Source organism: Bubalus bubalis, chromosome 1 (assembly GCF_019923935.1).
Source record: "Bubalus bubalis isolate 160015118507 breed Murrah chromosome 1, NDDB_SH_1, whole genome shotgun sequence".
NCBI lineage: Eukaryota > Metazoa > Chordata > Mammalia > Artiodactyla > Bovidae > Bubalus > Bubalus bubalis.
The window spans coordinates 141114580-141137509 of NC_059157.1; the positions used below are offsets into that span (position 1 = coordinate 141114580).

Genomic DNA, 22930 nt, shown 5'->3' on the forward strand with positions numbered 1-22930 from the left:
GTCCGACTCTTTGCGACCCCATGGACTGCAGCACGTCAGGCCTCCCTGTCCATCACCAGCTTTTGGAGTCCACCCAAACCCATGTCCACTGAGTCAGTGATGCCATCCAACCATCTCATCCTCTGTCATTCCCTTCTTCTCCTGCCCTCAATCTTTCCCAGCATCAGGGTCTTTTCCAAATAAATCCTAAGCAATTGATAAAAATAAACAAAGAATAAAAATTACAATAAAAAACTAAAGTAGTACCGATAAGAAACCAATTGTGAAGCTAAAATGGGACCATAAAACAAGTAAAATAAACAGTAGAAGAAGAAAGGAAACAAAGAACATATGGAAAAATAGAAAATAAAGAGCAATATGGTGATTTTAAATTTAACTATATCAATTACAGGTGGTAAGAACACACAGAAGAACTGTACAAAAAAGATCTTCACGACCCAGATGATAGTGATGGTGTGATCACTCACCTAGAGCCAGACATCCTGGAATGTGAAGTCAAGTGGGCCTTAGGAAGCATCACTACGAACAAAGCTAGTGGAGGTGATGAATTCCAGTTGAACTATTTCAAATCCTGAAAGATGATGCTGTGAAAGTGCTGCACTCAATATGCCAGCAAATTTGGAAAGCTCAGTAGTGCCCACCGGAATGGAAAGGTCAGTTTTCATTCCAATCCCAAAGAAAGGCAATGCCAAAAAATGCTCAAACTACCACACAGTTGCACTCATCTCACACGCTAGTAAAGTAATGCTCAAAATTCTCCAAGCCAGGCTTCAACAGTATGTGAACTGTGAACTTCCAGATGTTCAAGCTGGATTTAGAAAAGCCAGAGGAACCAGAGATCAAATTGTCAACATCCACTGGATCATTGAAAAAGCAAGAGAGTTCCAGAAAAACATCTATTTCTGCTTTATTGACTATGCCAAAGCCTTTGACTGTGTGGATCACAACAAACTGTGGAAAATTTTTCAAGAGATGGAAATACCAGACCACTTGACCTGCCTCTTAAGAAATCTGTATGCAGGTCAGGAAGCAACAGTTAGAACTGGACATGGAACAACAGACTGGTTCCAAGTAGGCAAAGGAGTATGTCAAGGCTGTATATTGTCACCCTGCTTATTTAACTTATATTCAGAGTACATCATGAGAAATGCTGGCCTGGAAGAAGCACAAGCTGGAATTAAGATTTCCGGGAGAAATATCAATAACCTCAGATATGCAGATGACACCACCCTATGGCAGAAAGCAAAGAAGAACTAAAGAGCTTCTTGATGAAAGTGAAAGAGGAGAGTGAAAAAGTTGGCTTAAAGCTCAACATTCAGAAAATTAAGATCATGGCATCTGGCCCCATCATTTCCTGGCAAGTAGATGGGGAAACAGTGGAAACAGTGACAGACTTTATTTTGGGGGGCTCCGAAATCACTGCAGATGGTGATGGCAGCCATGAAATTAAAAGGCGCTTGCTCCTTGGAAGGAAAGTTATGACCAACCTAATCAGCATATTAAAAAGCAGAGACATTACTTTGTCAACAAATGTTCATCTAGTCAAGGCTATGGTATTTCCAGTAGTCATGTATGGATGTAAGAGTTGGACTATAAAGAAATCTGAGCGCTGAAGAATTGATGCTTTTGAACTATGGTGTTGGAGAAGGCTTTTGAGAATCTCTTGGACTGCAAGGAGATCAAACCAATCCATCCTAAAGAAGATCAGTCCTGAGTATTCATTGCAAAGACTGATGTTGAAGCTGAAACTCCAATACTTTGGCCACCTGATGCGAAGAGCTGAGTGATTGGAAAAGACCCTGATGCTGGGAAAGATTGAAGGCAGGAGGAGAAGGGGACGACAGAGGATGAGATGGTTGGATGGCATCACCGACTCAATGGACATGAGTTTGAGTAAACTCCGGGAGTTGGTGATGGACAGGGAGGCCTGGCATGCTGCAGTCCATGGGGTCACAAAGAGTTGGATAACACTTAGAGATGGAACAACAATGACAACAACAATATCATTATATCAGATATAGTCTAAGCATTCCAATTAAAAGACAGAGATTGCCAGCTTGGAAAGAAAAATAAGAACGACTCTATATTATCTATAAGAAGCATCCTTTAACTAAAACAACACAGCTAGACTGAAGGAAGAGGGTAACAAAACATAGCTTTGCAAACAAAAATAAAAGGAAAACTAGAGTGATAATATTAATATCAAACAAAGTAGACTTCAGAACAGGATATCTTACTGAAGATGAAAAGGAACATTATATAGTTAGAAAGAGATTAATTCATTAAGATATCACGACAACCCTTAACTTGTACACCCCTAATAACAGAACACCAAAATACCTGAAACAAAAACTGAAAGGACTGAAAAAAGAAACAAATGCTCAATTATATTTGGAAACTTCAGTATGCCTCCTTTGGGAACTGATAGAAGAAGTTGGCAAAAATCAGTAAGTACAGAGAAGAGTTGAACAGCACAATTCCCTTGACATAATTGAGTTGGTTTTCAGAATCAGTCTCTAATGATAGAATTCTGAAATTGGTTCACTCACTAGCCAGCTGACAATGACCTCATCACTAGTGGTAGGTGTTGATAGTTCCGGAAATGCCATAACAAAGCAATTGCTCAAGTTTTCACCTTTAGAAAGTAGGGATGACATAAATGGGGAAGGGTACACACTAGCTTGGAAAATGTCTCTGACATTTCAAGGCTGGGAGGGGAAATAACTCTAAAGACTGTGAAACGGGGTGGTCAATTTAAAGCAAAGCCTGAGACCTGGACAGCATATAAAGAGACCCTTATTTCTTTCTCCAGAGGTATGGCAGGAGCTGAACGCCAGGCATAATAATTAATTGTAAGAGAGGTAAGAATTTAGGGAAGCTGAATTCTCAGGCAGGCATGTCTATGTCAAAGTTAGAACTACTCTGTTTGCAAACTGAATCAGAACATGCCTCAGCATCTTATACAAAATCCTTCCCAAATTCAATTGCTTTCAAGAATTGGCCTATAACACAAATCCTGAGATGGGCCCGGCCAAGGCCGTAGTGGACAAATGACCATGACTACACCAAGTCCAAGAAGTCTACAGTTTTCCCCTGAGAACCCGACTCTATTACCTCCCTCAGTCAAGCAGCCAAGGGTTTGCCCTGTGGTCAGGGAGGAACAAATGCTTGGAGCAACTCCTCTCAGTTGACCTCACATCCCTAACGGTGTCATTTGAGAGGATAGGTGATCTTCTGAATGCAGTTCATTTCTTTCTAGGAGCGTGCTTCTAGACATAGCAGGGTAGCTGCAGGCAATTTCTGTTGCACACTCAGGGTTGAACTTCAGAGAGGGGAGAAGCAAAATTATTTCCCTAGAGGAAAATTCAAACTTACTGGAGAAAAAGTCATGGGAGTTTCCATATGTATGGGTCTGGAAACATCTTGCTAGTATTGGTCAGCTCAGCAGAAATTCCTTTTGCTTATGATTGGAGAGGGTTAGTGCAATAAGGAGATTCTAGTACGTGAAGCTGTTCAGAAGGTCCTTTAATGTATTTCAGAGTTCCCATTTTATTGCAGCACTTACAAACCATACTCCAGTTATTTAAGTCGCCTATACTTTTTTTCAAATCACCAATAAATAGTTGGGCTGGTCTCATCTCTTCTAAAAAAAGAAGAAGAAAAAACTAGCAAGAAGACAGACATATAGACATAAAGAAAGACAGCCAACACCTACAAGAGCTACAAATCCTCTCTAAACACACAAAGTGGTTTGCCAGGCGGCTCTGGAGCCAGCCTCACTTGCGCACACTTTTGCTGGATTGCATCACCTGTTTCAGATGCTCTGGCCTTGTGCGATCCTCTCCCATAGGGAGGCGTTGTGTGATGAGAATAACACGAGCAGGAGGAACTAAGCGAGGTGACTCAGTTTTTGGATTGCCGCATGTTGAACAGTCAAGCCCTGTCACTGAAGGCGAGTGGCTGAGCCCTCAGAACAGATAGAACCAGCCCCTGTGGCAGGGCTGGTACAGGGGTCGAGCCGCCCTGGCTTCAGACAGGTCTTCCAGCCACAAACCTGCTTCTTGAGGTAGCTCTCCTAGCTGTGAAACTATGATTTTTATTTTTGTATTTGGCCATTTGTATGATTTTTATTTATTCTGCTTAGCTTCTATTAGTCCCTGATTAACCCCCTCTCCCTGCCCTGCCCTTGCCTCTCTGCCCTCCAATTCTCCCCGCACAATGATGTGTTTCCCAAATCCATGCCCCTCAAGCCTATTAGGACTGCTCGCTAGATTTTTAAGGATGTCTCATTTTCTTGCATGGCATTCAAGGACTTTTCCAAGCACAAACAATTAAGTTCCCACTCTCCTCTCCCACCTAATCTTACCCCTCTTATACATTTGGCAAGGCTGCAATAGACATTAGAAGCCCAAGTCAGAACATTTTCTTAACCAAGTAAAAGAAAAATTGTGAGTCTATTGGCAGAGAACGTTTTCAATCTGTATGATATCGGAACAATCTAGATTTTATGGTATAATTTCTCCTTCCCATCTCTTGCCTGCCTCTGTGTCACTGTTCTTTCTGCCTATAAGCACTTTTGACTTCCTCAATTTCCCAACTCTGATTTCCCAGCTTGTTGATAGTCTATGTGTCTGTCCAGCCCTAGGTTAAATTCACCCCCTCCATTTCACAGTTTAAATTAATTTCTCTCCTTTCTGTGCTGTCTGCTGCTGCTGCTGCTAAGTCACTTCAGTCGTGTCCGGCTCTTTGCGACCCCGTGGACTGCAGCCCACCAGGCTCCCCCATCCCTGGGATTCTCCAGGCAAGAACACTGGCGTGGGTGCCATCACCTTCACCTCTGTGCCATCTAGCCATTCAAAAAGCCTTTCCATATTTTCTCTTTATTAAAGAAGAATGTGTGTGTTTTATTCTAGCTAAAAAAAAAAAATCTTCCTTGAGCTTCTGGTTATGTAACTAGCTCTCTCATTACCTCATCTGGATCTCACAACAAACTTCTCATACATTATTACCATTTTTCCACTGAGGAAATTGCATCTCAGTGGTTAAGCAACACATCCAGATTCTCACAGTTCATAAGCCATGGGTCTGGGTTTCAAACCGAGTTATCTGTGGCATCGGAGCTCTGCACACACAGGAAGTGTTCAAAACACAGTCTTTTCAAAAACTGAATTGACTCAGGTACAGCAAGAGATAAGGAAACCACTCTTCAAAAGAAGCTAACACTGTAGAGATTAGCGACCCTCAATATTTTTTCTTCATAACAAGGGAGATACCAAATAATTGATTAGATTTCAAAGATCATTGTGGATGAAGTATGAAGGAAATAAATGCGAGCAGAATAAAAAAATCAAGACAAAAGGACCACAAAAACACTTTTTTCAAAATATATTTCCTCTCTCCTTTATCAGAGATGAACGTGTTCCTTTTTGCTGCTGGCTGAGTAGTTGCTTGGACATCCTGATACATAAAAAGCCAAGATAGCAATGCTTGTTCTTTCAAGAGATGTCATCAGATTGCAGGCCATGGGGGCCTGCGGAGGGCACTGGGCTCACCCCCGAGGCCACTCACTCACCCTCCATGCCACTGACCCACCCCAGTGAAAGGTATCACCTTGACACAAAGTGAAGGTCAACAGATGAATTCACCAGGGATGACCAGACAATAAAACTGACACCACTCCTTGCAAGTAAGCTGGAAAGAAGGCTGATTGTGAAAACACAGCGCGCTTGTGTTCTTGGAAAATGTTCTTGGTCTCCTCTTGGTGCAGGAAAGGGCCCAGCCTGGTTTCATAGGCAGGGACGAACATGGGGAGTTGCCGAGGTCCAGCCCCAGCTGATCCAGGGTATTCGAAGGAGAGACGGCGTAGGCGAGGGTCAGGGAACAACTGCTTAATTAAACGTTTATTAAGGATATAAAGAGTAATAGAATGAGGATAGCTCAGTAGGAAAATTCAGTGGAGAAAAGAGGCTGAGTAGCTTGGTTTACGCGGGGGACCAATAAAACTTCAAGACAAGAAGCTTGCACCACTTACGTAGGCCGCAGGCGTCCTTCCGTTCTCCCGAAGGAGAGGAGACACTGAGGCCTCCCCGGTCGGATCTTAGAAGCCCAGGCATAATTAGTAAGCATGGTGGGTTCCGCGCTCCAGATGGAGACTCAACCAGAGTGAGAGAGAGAGAGACATGGGGAGACCAGTCTTTCGAGGAACTGATCCCAATTCTTTATTTTCCATGGTCTACTTTTATACACTGAGATGTTATGCAAAAGTCACGCGGGGTCAGCAGTCCTGACTTTTATCAAAGTCAGGTGCTTCATACAAATGTATACAGAGGTCTTAGGGGTGTTACATCATCTTCTGGCCAGGGGGCCTGCTGACAATTTACGACCCTCTCCTTGTGACAGCGGTCAGTCAACCAGGACACTTATTTCTCCAGGGGTGATTATTCTTAAAACAGACGCCACCCAAATAAAGTTACATTCCTATAGGGTGAGGGTGTAGTGGGTTTTAGTTAAGGAAAGAATTTACTTAGCCTAAGGTCTAACGTGATTTATATCAAAGGTTAATACTTATTTCTTTTATATATTCATTAATGTGTGTAAGGGCAGGGGATATGGAGACTTAGCAAGAAACATTGGCTCAACAAATGAAAAAACCCTTCACCAATACAATTTCTAATCAGCCCGTTATACTTATACTAATAGCTTTCTAACTTTTCTAAGGAACCTGTTTTTAGAAGGTTTAAAGCATCTCGTGCCTCTCACAGTTGGGAGGCTGTGAGCAATCACATGTGGCCGGACAAGCCTGTCAGGTAGGCTAGAGAACCTTCAGAGGAGTTTGTAGGTTAAAACACTCTTGTCACGCCCAGGAGTTTTTATTAACTGGAGCTTTAAGTTAACTCCTTCTCCGAAAGAGGTGGTGGGGGACAGCCCCCCGTAAAGCCAGAGGTGTAAGTGAGAGCACAAAGTAGTAAAGTAGGCAGGCTCTGGTTATGGGGGTAGATGCTCGAGGATTTCCAGGGGGACTCCTGAGGCTCGATCCTGCCTTTGCGTATGTCAAGCCTCCTTCCTCATGACCTTTGCCATGGGCGGAGTGCCTCACGCCGGCCCCCAACAGGGAGTGGTATCACAATTATTACTGCCATTAATATTAATGTATGGATCCCACTTCTATCAATCTATCTTGATGACTTTATAATGGGTTCCTTGCAGGTCTGACTTGTCTCAGGCTTCCAGAATAAAACTGCTTCATCAAATTTGGACTTTCTTGATGAGATGCCTCTGGCTTCATCACGTGATCAGTTTTCATAGAGTTGAAAGCCGGCTGCTATTCCATTTTAATTTCTTTTTCCTTTCTCCTCTCGCCCTCAGGGATTTTGGATAAAAGAGTTTATTAGCTGAGTTCACTGGCTTGTCTCCGAAAAGCCTGAAACTATACTTCAAACTCAGCCAAGGCCCTTCCTTTGAGAGTGTGCCAGCTACGGAAGCCAGAGCAGCAGGTGCAAACTGTTTGTTCCAGTCAGCCTTCCTGCTCGAGAACATCCCGCCAGGCCCGCAAGAGACACGCACGGCAGCAGAGAGTACTAGCAAGTGCCCATCCTTGTAGTCCATACTCAATTCCACAGTCCAGTTTCCACAAACCTAAAATCCAAAAGGCTCTGAAAAACAAGTTTTGCTTTGTTTACCAATCTTTAGCAATCTCACTTGGTAAAATCTGACTGACATGAATGGGAATAAAGTTATTTAAAATCTTTGTTTCATTTAATATGAATATTGACACATTGTGCTGTAAAAATTAATATATTTAATTATAAGATATTCCCTGCATGTCTGTCTGTGTGTGTTTGAAATAACTCTAAATGTCAAAGCATGTACAGCCCCAGAGATTGTAGACAAGGAATTGTATACCCATAGTATAAAAACACAATAAAATCCCTGTTTAATAACGAAGGAAAACTTTGACTCCATCTTGACATTCATGAATTTCTATGTGTCTCTCTTACTGAGTTGGAACTTCCTTGTTGGCCTAACAAAAGTTACTTTATTGTCACAGAAACAGTCTTAGACTGCGAGCTGGGAGGCCTAAAAGAAATTATTTACCTTCTCTGAACCTCAGTTACCTCATCTGTGAAATGAGGATGAAAATTCCAGTTCTAATTTCTTCGAGGGAAGGTTTGAGACTCAAATTAAAAAAAAAAATACATACTCCATTGTTCATCTAGGTCCAACCTTACCACCATCAATTTGTGAGTCTTGGCCCTCTCACTCTTCAATCACATTGGATAAGTATGGAAGACCAAACCTAGGCAAATTTATAATTATATATGTGTGTGAGTTCAAAAGCATGTGTACACACCTGCTTAGATTGCATTAAGGTTAAAATATTGCCAAACAAGACCTTCTGGTACTTTGATTAATAAATACCTTTGGGACTTCCCTGGTGGTACAGTGGGTAAGAATCTGCCTGCCAATACAGGGGACAGACGTTCCATCCCTGGTCTGAGAAGGTTCACATGCTGCAGGGCAACTAAGCCTGTGTACCACAAGTACTGAGCCTGAGGATGCTAGAGTCCATGCTCCATAACAAGAGAAGCCACTGTAATGAGAAGCCATAGCAATGCAACAGAGAGTAACCTCCACTTGCCTAGAGAAAGCCCTCACTCCGCAATGAAGAAATTAAAATAAATTTTTTAATTTAAAAAATAAATAAATATCTTTGGTAACACCAATGTGTTTTTTAAAAAAATGTTTTTTCCACTTTGAAAAGAGAGCAAGACTGAGTGAAAGAGTCTATGCAACACAGCTGTGTATGCGATTAATCTTAAGTGACTTGTATTGGTGGATCAAAGAAATACCCACAAGTAGGCAGATAAGATCCTGTTCGCAGGCTGGAACTGGAGGAAGCAGAAACCACCCCAACAAAACCAGATATAAAAAATAGAGAAGATATAGAGCAAAGAGCAGGGAGTCTAGAACGCCTTGGGGCTTTTAGCTGATGTGCATTTGCTTTTCATGCGGCAAATTACTCTCCGTTCTCAGAGCTTAAAAAATGTACACCTGTGGAACATATGTATGAGTTAGGTATCTTGAATAAGGACCTCAGAGAGGCCTAGAATTAAACAAAAGGATGAAAATAACAATTTGCAATTTACTGACTGCCCACTCATAATCCTCACACCATTTCTATGCAACAAGGATTGTTATCACTCTCATGCATCCTATTTATTGCTGTTTAACAAACCACCCCACAAGTCAGTGGCTTAAAATAATCATTCCTTGTTATCCTTCACATTTCTGTGGGATAACAGAGCTCAGCTGAGCAACTGTCTTTCAAGATTTTATGCAGTCACTGTATAAAAGACTGGAGCGGGAGACACTTGATGACCCCATCGTGGTGGGCATCCCGATGGCTTCTTCACTGGTGTCTGCCTCCTTAGCTGGAATAGCTGGAACATCTGGGGTCTGGCTAGGCCTCTCTTCTCTCTCTGGGTCTTCTCCACAGGCCAGTTTGGGCTTCCTCCAAGCATGGCAACTTCCAAGTAGTTGGATACCCTGTATGGCAACATTCTTCCCATCCAGGGGAAGTTCCAAGGGAACGAAGTGGAAGCTGCAAAGTTTCTCATGGTCTAGCCTCAGAAGTCATGCTGTGTCTCTTCCATGAATTCTATTGGTCAAAAGTGAGTTACAGGATCAATCCAGATTCAAAGAGAGGGGTTTATACAAAGGTGTCAATAGTAAGCCATGTGACTCAATGAGGGACCATCTTAGGAGACTAGCAAATAGAAAACAAATACAAATATAAATATCTATAACAAACCATGTTATAAATGAGAAAATTAAGGTTTGCAAAGTTACGTTACTCGTTCAAGATCCAATACCTTGTAGGTAGTCAAGGTGGAGTTTAAATCTAGCTCTCTATATGATTCCACTTTGCTACACTCTGGCTTCTCAGGTGGTGCTAGTGGGAAAGAATCTGCTGCCAACGCAGGAGACACAAGAGACCTGGGTTCAATCCCTGGGTCAGGAAGATCCCCTGGAGGAGGAAATGGCAACTCACTCCAGTATCCTAACCATGGACAGAGGAGCCTGAGGGGTATAGTCCCATGGGACCACAAAGAGTCAGATATGACTGAGCGCAAGCACAAGAGAATGCTACATTGTATCTATTACGGAAAACTATCTATGAAAAACGACTTAATTTACTAAAACAGTATGTATTAAGGCACTGCACAAAAACAATATCTCCATCCTCTAAAAACTATACCTAGAAGGCTGTGGTCTAATGTGGAAACAATACTGGACTTGAAATAGGAAATTCAGAGTTTGAATCCTGACTCTGTTGTAACTACAGGCATCTCATTTAAAATCTTTGAAACTCACTTTTTCAAGGTAAAGTGGAGATAATAATGCCCTTCCTACACCATTGGTGTAAAAATCAAACAAAGCAAGAGACATGAGCATAATTTCATCAGCGATAGAGTATTATATAAATGGTAGGCTTTAACGGAGAAGAAAGACATGGACCCACAAAAGGTTATGTAACAATGTAAAAGAGGAGAATGCCTCCTTCCAAGAGGCATTCAAGTTGAAGTTTGATAGATGTCACTTCTAGGAAGTGACCCATGCAACTGCTGAGACACTGTACTAGGCGCTCTGTGAAGCTCCTTCCACCTCTGCACTCTCTGACACCATACGTTTGCCTGGAAAACTCCAACAATCTGGACTGCAGGAGGCACTTACTCCTTAACAAGATGGCAAAATACCATTTTGTAAAGGAATAAAGAAGACACCAGGGTCCCAAAGAGCAGAGATTGAGAGAAAATTCACTCCTTACTTGTATTTCACCTTATTTCACCTTACCCTCAAATCGCTTGATGTGGGCAGATCACTTGAGAAGGAAATACTGTAGAAGTTCAGAGAGAGCTGCAGCTAAACCCTAGTTTGAACTTGAGTGTGACTGTGTCTGATGAGCTGGGCTCAGACAGTCCTGTAGGAGTAAATGGGTATGGATGGAGGAGAAGAGCACCAGGCAGGCCCTGAGCTGGGTCCCCCCTCCAGTCGGAGCCCTGGGGAGAGCGCACAGCAGCCGCAGGCAGCCACAGGCACTCACACACCCAAGATTTTCTGTGATGCTCTGGAGACAAGCAGTGTGTCTTTCAGGCAAAGGGGAGACAAAAAGAGACATGGGGGATTGGACCACTTTCTCCTTCCTTCCTGAAGCTCTATGTGATTTGGCACAGAAAGGGTACAAAGGGTGTTACATGGGAAGGGGGAGTGAACCTCTGAACTGTAAAGAGAAATGTGAGTGTCACCTTGTTTGTTTGGATATAAACAAATTCAGGATACAGGACAACTGACTCCTAGAAGAGATTCATCTATTCTATAGCAGTATTTCCCAAACATCTCTCCAAGGATTTATGTTTATTCCTTTCTTCTCATATGTTCTGAATAGTGCATGAGTGCATGCTAAGTCAGGCTTCCCAGGTGGCGCTACTGGTAAAGAAAACACCCACCCCAATGCAGGAGACATAAGAGAGGCAGGTTCAATCCCTGGGTCAGGAAGATCCCCTGAAGGAGGGCACAGCAACCCACTCCCGTAGGACACAACTGAAAACAATTTAGCTTGAAAGCACGTATGTATAGAAGTTGATTTGTGGCTTACAAAACAAAATTTTTCATAGTGGTGTCTGACCGTGCAACCCTATGGACTGAGCCTGCTAGGCGCCTCTGTCCGTGGGATTCTCCAGGCAAGAATACTGGAATGGATTGCCATTTCCTCCTCCAGGGAATCTTCCCAACCCAGGGGTTGAACCCACATCTCTTATGTCTCCTGCGTTGGTAGGCAAGTTCTTTACCACTAGTACCACCTGGGAGGCTTGTTCTAAATACTACCCATGAAACAAAAGTAACTTTTTTTTTTTGCTGCACTGTGCGGCACATAGGATCTTAGTTCCCTGACCAGGATGGAACCTCCTGCATTGCAAGAGCAGAGTTTTAACCACTGGACTACCAGAGAATTCTCCTCAAAATAAATTTTCAAGTTTTTTTTTCTATTTTTTTTTAAATGTCCAATTCAGTAGTTTTTTAGTGTATCCACAAAGTTACAGTCATTACCATCTAATGCCATAACATGTTTATCATACCAAAGTGAAACCCATTAGCAGTCATTCCCCATTCTTCTCTCCCCACAGTCTCTGGCAACCACTCACTTACTTTCTGCTGCTATAGATTTGCCTATTCTGGACATTGAATATAAATGGATTCACACACTCTGTGGTCTTTCTGTCTGGCTTCTTTGACTTAACATAACGTTTTCAAGGTTCATTTATGCTGCAGCCTCTTATTAGAACTTTGTTTTTATTGCCAAGTAATATGCCATCTCATGGGTACCATTTTCCATTTATCCATTCATCAGTTGATGGACATTTGGGTTGTCTCCACCTTGGAGTTATTATAAGAATTCATATGCAAGTTTCTCTATGACTGTATATTTTACAATTCTCTTGGTTATATACATACCTAGGAGTACAGTTTCTTGGTCACATGATAACTTTCTATTTAACTTTTTATGAAACTGCCAAACTGTTTCAAATAAAATATTTTGATCAGTAAATTTTTTTTTCTCAATGAAACCATACATTAATCATTGTTTCTGATCAGCATGAGATTATGCTTATTACTGTATTAACATCTTACCTTTTAGGCACAAGCAGAGAAATTTGCAGTCTAGCCTATACAGACTCACTGTGGGCAAATGGTAGTTTAGACTTTTTGAAACTTCTGCCAGTAGCTCAAGGTATCATCCCTAGAGTACCTTTGAAAGTCCACAGGGTCCTGAACTCCAGATTGGAAATGGAGCAAAGAGTAAGAACAGCTTTTGGAAATGTTTTATGATAGTTTAGGACATCTGTGCTCTTCTTCTCTTTCTTCTCTTCCCTCAACCAGAGACCTTTATTTTTTCACTCTTGACTAACATAGATCAATGGTTCCCATACTTTAGAATTTTAGGAACTGGTAAAACAATTTTTCAAATAGTGAAGTTACATAGGATTTCCAACTTTCTATGTTGTCAAACAAGAACAATTAAAAAAAAACTTCTATAACAATGGTGTAATTGAAGAAAAACCAACTCCAGATACTAGACTAAAAGATGGTTGTAAAAATTCATTTAAAAAATTGTTTCTATATGCTTACTAATTTATTTTTCTTATTTTGTTATGGCCCACTGAAAACAACCTCTTAGATCAGAAAGACAAATCTGGTCATACCAAGTGCAGACAGAATAATTAAGTCTACACAGCTGTGTTAAAGTGTAAGTGATCCTAGCCTCACCTACCCTGCTCCCATTACGGACAAATTACCTGGAATGTTAGGTCCATGAATCAAGGCAAATTGGAAGTGGTCAAACAGGAGATGGCAAGAGTGAACTTCGACATTTCAGGAATCAGTGAATTGAAATGAGCTGGAATGGGTGAATTTAACTCAGATGATCATTATCTACTACTGTGGGCAGGAATCCCTTAGAAGAAATGGAGTAGCTATCATAGTCAACAAAAGAGTCCGAAATGCAGTACTTGGATGCAGTTTGAAAAATGACAGAATGATCTCTGTTCATTTCCAAGGCAAACCATTCAATATCATGGTAATCCATGTCTATGTGCTGACCAGTAATGCTAAAGAAGCTGAAGTTGAACGGTTCTATGAAAACCTACAAGATCTTTTAGAACTAACACCCAAAAAAGATGTTCTTTTCATTATAGGGGACTGGAATACAAAGTAGAAAGTCAAGAAACACCTGGAGTAACAGGCAAATTTGGCCTTGGAGTACAGAATGAAGCAGGGCAAAGGCTAATAGAGTTTTGCCAAGAGAACACACTGGTCATAGCAAACACCCTTTTCCAACAACACAAGAGAAGACTCTACACATGGGCATCACCAGATGGCCAACACCGAAATCAGATTGGTTATATTCTTTGCAGCCAAAGATGGAGAAGCTCTATACAATCAGCAAAAACAAGATCATGAACACCTTATTGCCAAATTCAGACTTAAATTGAAGAGAGTGGGGAAAACCACTAGACCATTCAGGTATGACCTAAATCAAATCACTTACTATTATACAGTGGAAGTGAGAAATGGATTTAAGGGACTAGATCTGATAGAGTGCCTGATGAACTATGGAATGAGGTTCGTGACATTGTACAGGAGATAGGGATCAAGACCATCCCCATGGAAAAGAAATGCAAAAAAGCAAAATGGCTGTCTGAGGAAGCCTTAAAAATAGCTGTGAAAAGAAGAGAAGCCAAAAGCAAAGGTGAAAAGGAAAAATATAACCATTTGAATGCAGAGTTCCAAAGAATAGCAAGGACAGATAAGAAAGCCTTCCTCAGCGATCAATGCAAAGAAATAGAGGAAAACAGTAGAATGGGAAAGACTAGAGATCTCTTCAAGAAAATTAGAGATACCAAGGGAACATTTCATGCAAAGATGGGCTCGATAAAGGACAGAAATGGTATGGACCTAACAGAAGGAGAAGATATTAAGAAGAGACGGCAAGAATACACAGAAGAACTGTACAAAAAATGTCTTCATGACCCAGATAATCATGATAGTGTGATCACTCACCTAGAGCCAGACATCCTGGAATGTGAAGTCAAGTGGGCCTTAGGAAGCATCACTACAAACAAAGCTAGTGGAGGTGATGGAATTCCAGTTGAGCTATTTCAAATCCTACAAGACGATGCTGTAAAAGTTCAGCGCTCAATATGTCAGCAAATTTGGAAAACTCAGCAGTGGCCACAGGACTGGAAAAGGTCAGTTTTCATTCCAATCCCAAAGAAAGGCAATACCAAAGAATGCTCAAACTACCACACAGTTGCACTCATCTCACATGTTAGTAAAGTAATTCTCAAAATTCTCCAAGCCAGGCTTCAGCAATACGTGAACCATGAACTTCCAGATGTTCAAGCTGGATTTAGAAAAGCCAGAGGAACCAGAGATCAAATTGCCAACATCTGCTGGATCATTGAAAAAAGCAAGAGAGTTCCAGAAAAACATCTCTTTCTGCTTTCTTGACTATGCCAAAGCCTTTGACTGTGTGGATCACAACAAACTGTGGAAAATTCTGAAAGAGATGGGAATACCAGACCACCTGACCTGCCTCTTGAGAACTCTGTATGCAGGTCAGGAAGCAACAGGTAGAACTGGACATGGAACAACAGACTGGTTCCAAGTAGGGAAAGGAGTACGTCAAGGCTGTATATTGTCACCCTGCTTATTTAACTTATATGCAGAGTACATCATGAGAAATGCTGGGCTGGAAGAAGCACAAGCTGGAATCAATATTTCCGGGAGAAATATCAATAACCTCAGATATGCAGATGACACCACCCTTATGGCGGAAAGTGAAGAGGAACTCAAAAGCCTCTTGATGAAAGTGAAAAGAAGAGTGAAAAAGTTGGCTTAAAGCTCAACATTCAGAAAACTAAGATCACAGCATCTGGTCCCATCACATCATGGCAAATAGATGAGGAAACAGTGGCAGACTTAATTTTGGGTGGGGCGGGGGGAGGGGGCTCCAAAATCACTGCAGATGGTGACTGCAGCCATGAAATTAAAAGACGCTTACTCCTTGGCAAGAAAGTTATGACCAACCTAATCAGCATATTAAAAAGCAGAGACATTACTTTGTCAACAAAATCTGTTTATTTAAGGTTATGATTTTTCCAGTAGTCATGTATGGATGTGAGAGTTGAACTATAAAGAAAGCTGAACCCTGAAAAATTGATGCTTTTGAACCGCGGTGTTGGAGAAGACTCTTGTGAGTCCCTTGGACTGCAAGGAGATCCAACCAGTCCATCTTAAAGGAGATCGGTCCTGGGTGTTCATTGGAAGGACTGATGTTGAAGCTGAAATTCTAATACTTTGGTCACCTGATGGGAAGAGCTGACTCATTTGAAAAGACCCTGATGCTGGGAAAGGTTGAGGGCAGGAGAAGAAGGGGATGACGGGGGATGAGATGGTTGGATGGCATTACCGACTCAATGGACATGAGTTTGGGTGGACTCTGGGAGTTGGTGATGGACAGGGAGGCCTGGTATGCTGCGGTTCTTGGGGTCAAAAAGAGTTGGACATGACTGAATGACCGAACTGAATTGAACTGATCATTTCCAAGTGGGATGTATTTGTCTCTACCTCATCCTTATTAAGAAAGGTTTCTGTGCCACACATGCTCCTAGAGTTTGATTTTAAAACAGGGGGAGAAAGGCCAATAAGGGAAGACTAAAAGAGGTTAGGTTTGTCTAAAGAGCTGGGGATTGGGCTGGGCGGTGAAGAAAATTGAGAAAGAGGGAACAGCATCCTCTTAGGCTGAGGGTAGTTTCCTTGGGTGGGTGTGGTCCTGGGGATGGCAGATTCCAGGAAGGGCCTATAATGTAAAGGACTTAGGGAGGGGTGACAAGAATAAACAGGAAATGTTGCTGAGATAAAGTAGGTCCTCTTTACTGCTTTTCAGAAATATTTTACAAGAGACTGGAATTCCTTAAAAAAATTTTTTTTTTGATGTGGACTATTTTTAAAGTCTTTATTGAATTTATTACAATATTGCTTCTGTTTTATCTTTTTTTTTTTTTTGATCGCAAGGCATGTGGTATCTTAGTTCCCTGACCAAAGATTGAACCCATTCCTCCTGCATTGGAAGGTGGATTCTTAACCACTGGACCACCAGGGAGGTCCCTGGAATTTCTCTTTTAAAAAATACAGAAACTGGACTTCATGATTTGAGATTCACAAAGATCATACAAAATGGAACAGTAGTTGATATCCAGCTTTAAGACCATCAATCTCCCATTACAACTGGTATTTCTTCTCTTCTCCAAGACACTTTGACTCTCTTCCTCTTATCTCCTACGCAAAACTTTTGCTTAGGAATTAAAGAAACTGTATTTGTACAGGACACTATGCATATAACACATAAATATAAATAATTATCCTTTGCAGTTGGAATAAGTAACTTTAATGACTGTCTTTATTCATTCCTTGGTTCATTTATTTGTTCATTCATTCAAAAAACATTCATTGAGTATCTCCTAAGGGGGAAAAAATTGTCTGAGGGCTAGCTAGATAAATTAACAAAATTAATGCCTAGTTCTTGAGTGAACAAATATTTGACTCAAGATATGTAAACAAAGGAAATTACAATGATGCACAATAGTAATATTACAAGCACAGAGCTGTGGAGTGATCGATTCAGTCTTTGGAGGGGTGGGGCAGGGGGAAAGTTCAATAAAGACTTTCTGGAAGAGATGACAACTGAGTCTAAGAAGGGGGTGGTGGTGGTAGCATAGTCACTAAGTTGTCTCTGACTCTTGGGAATCCATGGTGTCTGACTCTTGTGACCCCATGGACTGTGGCCCGCCAGGCTCCTCTATCCATGGGATTTCCTAGGCAAGAATACTGGAGTGGGCAGCCATTTCCTTCTCCAGGGGATCTTCCCAACCCAAGAATCGAACCCATTCTCCTGCATTGCAAGCAGATTCTTTACTGACTGAGCCACCAGGGAAGCCCTGCCTAAGAAGGCAAGTAGCAGCATATCAGGCAGACTAGGGTGGAGAGAATATTCCTGGAAGAGAGAACAGAAAAAAGTGAACCATTCACAGTTCCACTGTAAAAAGTGTGGGAAGGTGAACAATTAGGCTGGAGGGCAGCAGTCAGAGGAAGGACATGGACTTGGGACTTTGGCATGGGCCAACAAAGAGATTTACTCAAAGAGGCATAATATGATTTTCATTCAGAAAGCTCATACTGTAAGGCCATGGAGGATACAGTAGGCTAGACAAAGAGAGACCAACTAGGCAGGTCTTGCAGCAGCCTAGGTGAGAGAGAATACAAAGCCAGGCTATGATAGAGATGCAGCCCATCAAGGTTGGAAAGGGGAGAGATTCCTTCTGCCTGGGAAGGAAGATCTGGGAAGATATCTGGGAAATGGGATTTGACTGTCCTGAATGAACTGAACTTCAAAGGCACAAACAGAAGAAAATGGGGGACTTCCCTGTTGGTCCAGTGGTGAAGACTCCCGGCTCCCAAAGCAGGGGGCCCAGGTTCGATGGATCACTGGGTAGGGAACTAGATCCTGTATGCCACAGCAAAGATTCCACACATTGCAACTAAGACCCTGCATGGCCAAAAAAAAAAAAAAAATGAGATCGTCTGTGTTGACTCTAAACCCACAGTTCCCAGCACAGATCAAGTCACATAGCAACCTTTTAGTGTCTGTTTGTTGGATGAATGAAAAATGAGTTCCAGGATGTGTTAGTTATCTCTTAACACACCCCCAAATTCAGTGGCTGAAAAGAACCACCATTCATTTTTGTTTGCCTGTCTACAGAGTAGACAAACAGCTCTGCTGGTCTGGGCCCAGCTTGGTTGACTTCAGTGTCAGCAGCCATCACTCACTCAAGCATCTGCAGTCCTCTAGTAGGTTCGTTAGTGGTTGGAAGGCTGTCGGGTTGAGAGACAGGGTGACTGAGAGCCACGTAGGTCTTAGTATCTAAGTAGACTAGCCTGGGCTTATTTCCATAGTGGCGCTGGGGTTCCAAGAGAGTGAACAAAGGCATGCATGGCCTCTTAAGGCTTAGGCTCAGAACCTACAAAAGTTGCATCACTTCTGTTGCCTCTTGCAGCCCAAGTAAGTCACAAGGCCAGCCCGGATTCCAGAGGAAGAGAAAAACACCACTTCTTGATAAAAGAAAATAGAACGTCACATTCCAAAGGGAGGTGGGTACTGTGGGGAAAAGAACATGTTTATAATCTATCACACAGGCAGAAGGAAGAGGCAGAGCAGGGCTGGAAGTTGGACTGTACTAAGGATCTTTGGGCTTTCTCAGTGGCTCAGTGGTAAAGAATCCACCTGCAATGCAGGAAACGCAGGAGATGCAGGTTTGATCCCTGGATTGGGAAGATCCCCTGGAGAAGGAAATGGCATCATCAGGACAGCGTGGAATGACAGCAATCACTCACAGGCAGGCTAAGGGGAACGGTGGGGTGGGGAGCTAGGAACACAGAGAAAAAGACTGAGCTGGATAAGAATGTAGAAGCCAGACCACAAAGGGCTTTGAAGGTCAGGCTGAGGATGTTTGGACTGTATTTTCCACTCCCTGGGCAGCTCTCAAAAGTTTTTGTGATAGGAAATGACACCATCAGAAGAAACCTCAACCAATGTGAGAGGTTAGGGGAGGTTAGGGGGAGCTCATTTTAGCCCTTGCTGCTTGTCATTTGGAAGTGGGCTGTGTACTACAGCTATGAGAAAAGCACATAGAGCAGTAACAGCTCTCTTCGGGTCTCTCCATTATTTCTCCCTGCTCAGTGCTCCCCAGGTGGCAACTGGACTCAATCCAAAAGGCAAATAAGGAGCCAGTCCAAGTTTACTGAGACCACCACATGAGTAAAGATTACAACATTCTCAACAACTTAAAACATGTTTGCCAGACGAGGCTAATTTTTAGCTACTACTTCCTCTTCTTTGGAAGTATTTTGGTTATAAAGTGAATGCAATTAACAATCTCTTATATTTGTGGGGAATAAATACCAAACCTGGTGGTAGAGCAATTGGGTTATTTTCAAAGCCCAACCACTCTCTCTTTTAAACTTTAAGTAAACTCAACACACCCCCTTGCACAACCCTTGAACTAGCTCGGGGGTTTGCTCTCTCTGCTCTGCTGTGCTGGGGATTCAACCAAAGAAAGGCTAGCCATGGAGAAGTAGAAGCCGGGTCCCTGGCATGTGAATAGGCTGAAATTCTAAGCCATCTTAAATGACAAGTCTTTACCCTCTAGGGATAAACTCCTTGCTTTGATCTTCAAGGTGTGGCAGATGGTAAAGAATCTGCCTGCAATGAGGAAGATCTGGGTTTGATCTCTGGGTCGGGAAGATCCCCTGTAAGAGGGAATGAAAACCCACTCCAGTATTCTTGCCTAGAGAATTCCATGGACAGAGGACCCTGGTGGGCTACAGTTCATGGGGTCACAAAGAGTTGGACATGACTGAGCAACTCTCACTTTCACTTTTTTTCAACATGACATAACAGGTCCCATCTCTCAGGCTAAAAATGGCAGCATTTCTGAGAGTTTAGCTCTCTTAAGAGGAAATGTGGGATGGTCTTCTCCCCACTTTTCTGTCATTAATTCCTATGTATCCTCCAGAGTTCTGCCTTGACAACATGAACCCAGGACTGTGGCCATTTGCCTCCCTGCTTTATCACTAGGGTCTAACACTTAAGTAGTGCTTACTGATTATTCAGTTCAGTTCAGTCGCTCAGTCGTGTCCGACTCTTTGTGACCCCATGAATTGCAGCACACCAGGCCTCCCTGTCCATCACCAACTCCCGGAGTTCACCCAGACTCACGTCCATCGAGTCAGTGATGCCATCCAGCCATCTCATCCTCTGTCGTCCTCTTCTCCTCCTGCCCCCAATCCCTCCCAGCATCAGAGTCTTTTCCAATGAGGCAACTCTTCACATGAGGTGGCCAAAGTACTGGAGTTTCAGCTTTAGCATCATTCCTTCCAAAGAAATCCCAGGGATGATCTCCTTCAGAATGGACTGGCTGGATCTCCTTGCAGTCTAAGGGACTCTCAAGAGTCTTCTCCAACACCACAGTTCAAAAGCATCAATTCTTCGGCACTCAGCTTTCTTCACAGTCCAACTCTCACATCCATAGATGACCACAGGAAAAACCATAGCCTTGACTAGACGAATCTTTGTTGGCAAAGTAATGTCTCTGCTTTTGAATATGCTATCTAGGTTGGTCATAACTTTCCTTCCAAGGAGTAAGCGTCTTTTAATTTCATGGCTGCAGTCACCATCTGCAGTGATTTGGGAGCCCAAAATAAATAAAGCCTGACACTGTTTCCACTGTTTCCCCATCTATTTCCCATGAAGTGATGGGACCAGATGCCATGATCTTCGTTTTCTGAATGTTGAGCTTTAAGCCACCTTTTTCACTCTCCACTTTCACTTTCATCAAGAGGCTTTTTAGTTCCTCTTCACTTTCTGCCATAAGGGTGGTGTCATCTGCATATCTCAGGTTATTGATATTTCTCTCGGCAATCTTGATTCCAGCTTGCATTTCTTCCAGTCCAGCGTTTCTCATGATGTACTCTGCATAGAAGTTAAATGAGCAGGGTGACAATATACAGCCTTGACGTACTCCTTTTCCTATTTGGAACCAGTCTGTTGTTCCATGTCCAGTTCTAACTGTTGCTTCCTGACCTGCATATAGATTTCTCAAAAGGCAGATTAGGTGGTCTGGTATTCCCATCTCTTTCAGAATTTTCCACAGTTGATTGTGATCCACACAGTCAAAGGCTTTGGCATAGTCAAGAAAGCAGAAAGAGATGTTTTTCTGGAACTCTCTTGCTTTTTCCATGTTCCAGCAGATGTTGGCAATTTGATCTCTGGTTCCTCTGCCTTTTGTAAAACCAGCTTGAACATCCGGAAGTTCACGGTTCACGTATTGCTGAAGCCTGGCTTGGAGAATTTTGAGCATCACTTTACTAGCATGTGAGATGAGTGCAATTGTGTGGTAGTTTGAGCATTCTTTGGCACTGCCTTTCTTTGGGATTGGAATGAAAACTGACCTTTTCCAGTCCTGTGGCCACTGCTGAGTTTTTCAAATTTGCTGACATATTGAGTGCAGCACTTTCACAGCATCATCTTTCAGGATTTCAAAGAGCTCAACTGGAATTCCATCACCTCCACTAGCTTTGTTGGTAGTGATGCTTTCTAAGGCCCACTTGACTTCACATTCCAGGATGTCTGGCTCTAGGTCAGTGATCATACCATCGTGATTATCTTGGTCGTGAAGATCTTTTTTGTACAGTTCTTCTGTGTATTCTTGCCATCTCTTCTTAATATCTTCTCCTTCTGTTAGGTCCATACCATTTCTGTCCTTTTTCGAGCCCATCTTTGCATGAAATGTTCCCTTGGTATCTCTGATTTGCTTGAGGAGATCTCTAGTCTTTCCCATTCTGTTGTTTTCCTCTATTTCTTTGCATTGATCACTGAAGAAGGCTTTCGTATCTCTCCTTGCTATTCTTTGGAACTCTGCATTCAGATGTTTATATCTTTCCTTTTCTCCTTTGCTTTTCATTTCTTTTCTTTTCACAGCTATTTGTAAGGCCTCCCCAGACAGCCATTTTGCTTTTTTGCATTTCTTTTCCATGGGGATGGTCTTGATCCCTGTCTCCTGTACAATGTCATGAACCTCATTCCATAGTTCATCAGGCACTCTATCTATCAGATCTAGGCCCTTAAATCTATTTCTCACTTCCACTGTATAATCATAAGGGATTTGATTTAGGTCACACCTGTATGGTCTAGTGGTTTCCCTACTTTCTTCAATTTAAGTCTGAATTTGGCAATAAGGAGTTCATGGTCTGAGCCACAGTCAGCTCCCAGTCTTGTTTTTGCTGACTGTATAGAGCTTCTCCATCTTTGGCTGCAAAGAATATAACCAATCTGATTTCGGTGTTGACCATCTGGTGATGTCCATGTGTAGAGTCTTCTCTTGTGTTGTTGGAAGAGGCTGTTTGTTAGTCGAATGAAAATATGAATGAATATTGGAGCCAAACACGGTACTCACCTGTGCCAGTTGTGTTTTTGTGAGCAGGTTACTTGCTTAGCTTTCCTAAGCCTCAGATTTATCACATGTCAGGCGGTGATAAGAGGCTCTACCTCAAAGTTTTCAGGGAAGAAATTACCCATACAGGTTCAGCTCCATGGTGGATGCTCAGTAAACAAAAGGTGGGAAAAAGAAAAAGCCCCAAATTCTGGCAAGGTAGAGTTCTCTCCAAAATGTGCAGAAGAGACATATGGAGCAAACCAATTCGATTTATCTGCAGCTGGCAGGAAAGTGTCATGAGACTATTCTTGCTTTTTGGG

The 22930-nt window shown here is 42.4% G+C and overlaps 1 protein-coding gene and 1 long non-coding RNA gene across 2 annotated transcripts in view; one reads left to right on the top strand and one right to left on the bottom strand.

The window, feature by feature from the left end:
- Positions 1–7756, top strand: part of PLD1 (phospholipase D1) — a 278672-nt gene extending 270916 nt beyond the window's left edge. The window contains exon 27 of the mRNA XM_044944862.2: positions 7366–7756. Coding sequence (XP_044800797.2) covers positions 7366–7395 — 30 coding nt within the window. The 3' untranslated portion in view covers positions 7396–7756. The remainder of the gene's footprint in view (positions 1–7365) is intronic.
- Positions 1–22930, bottom strand: part of LOC102416376 — a 107359-nt gene that overhangs the window by 42321 nt on the left and 42108 nt on the right. The window lies entirely within an intron of this gene.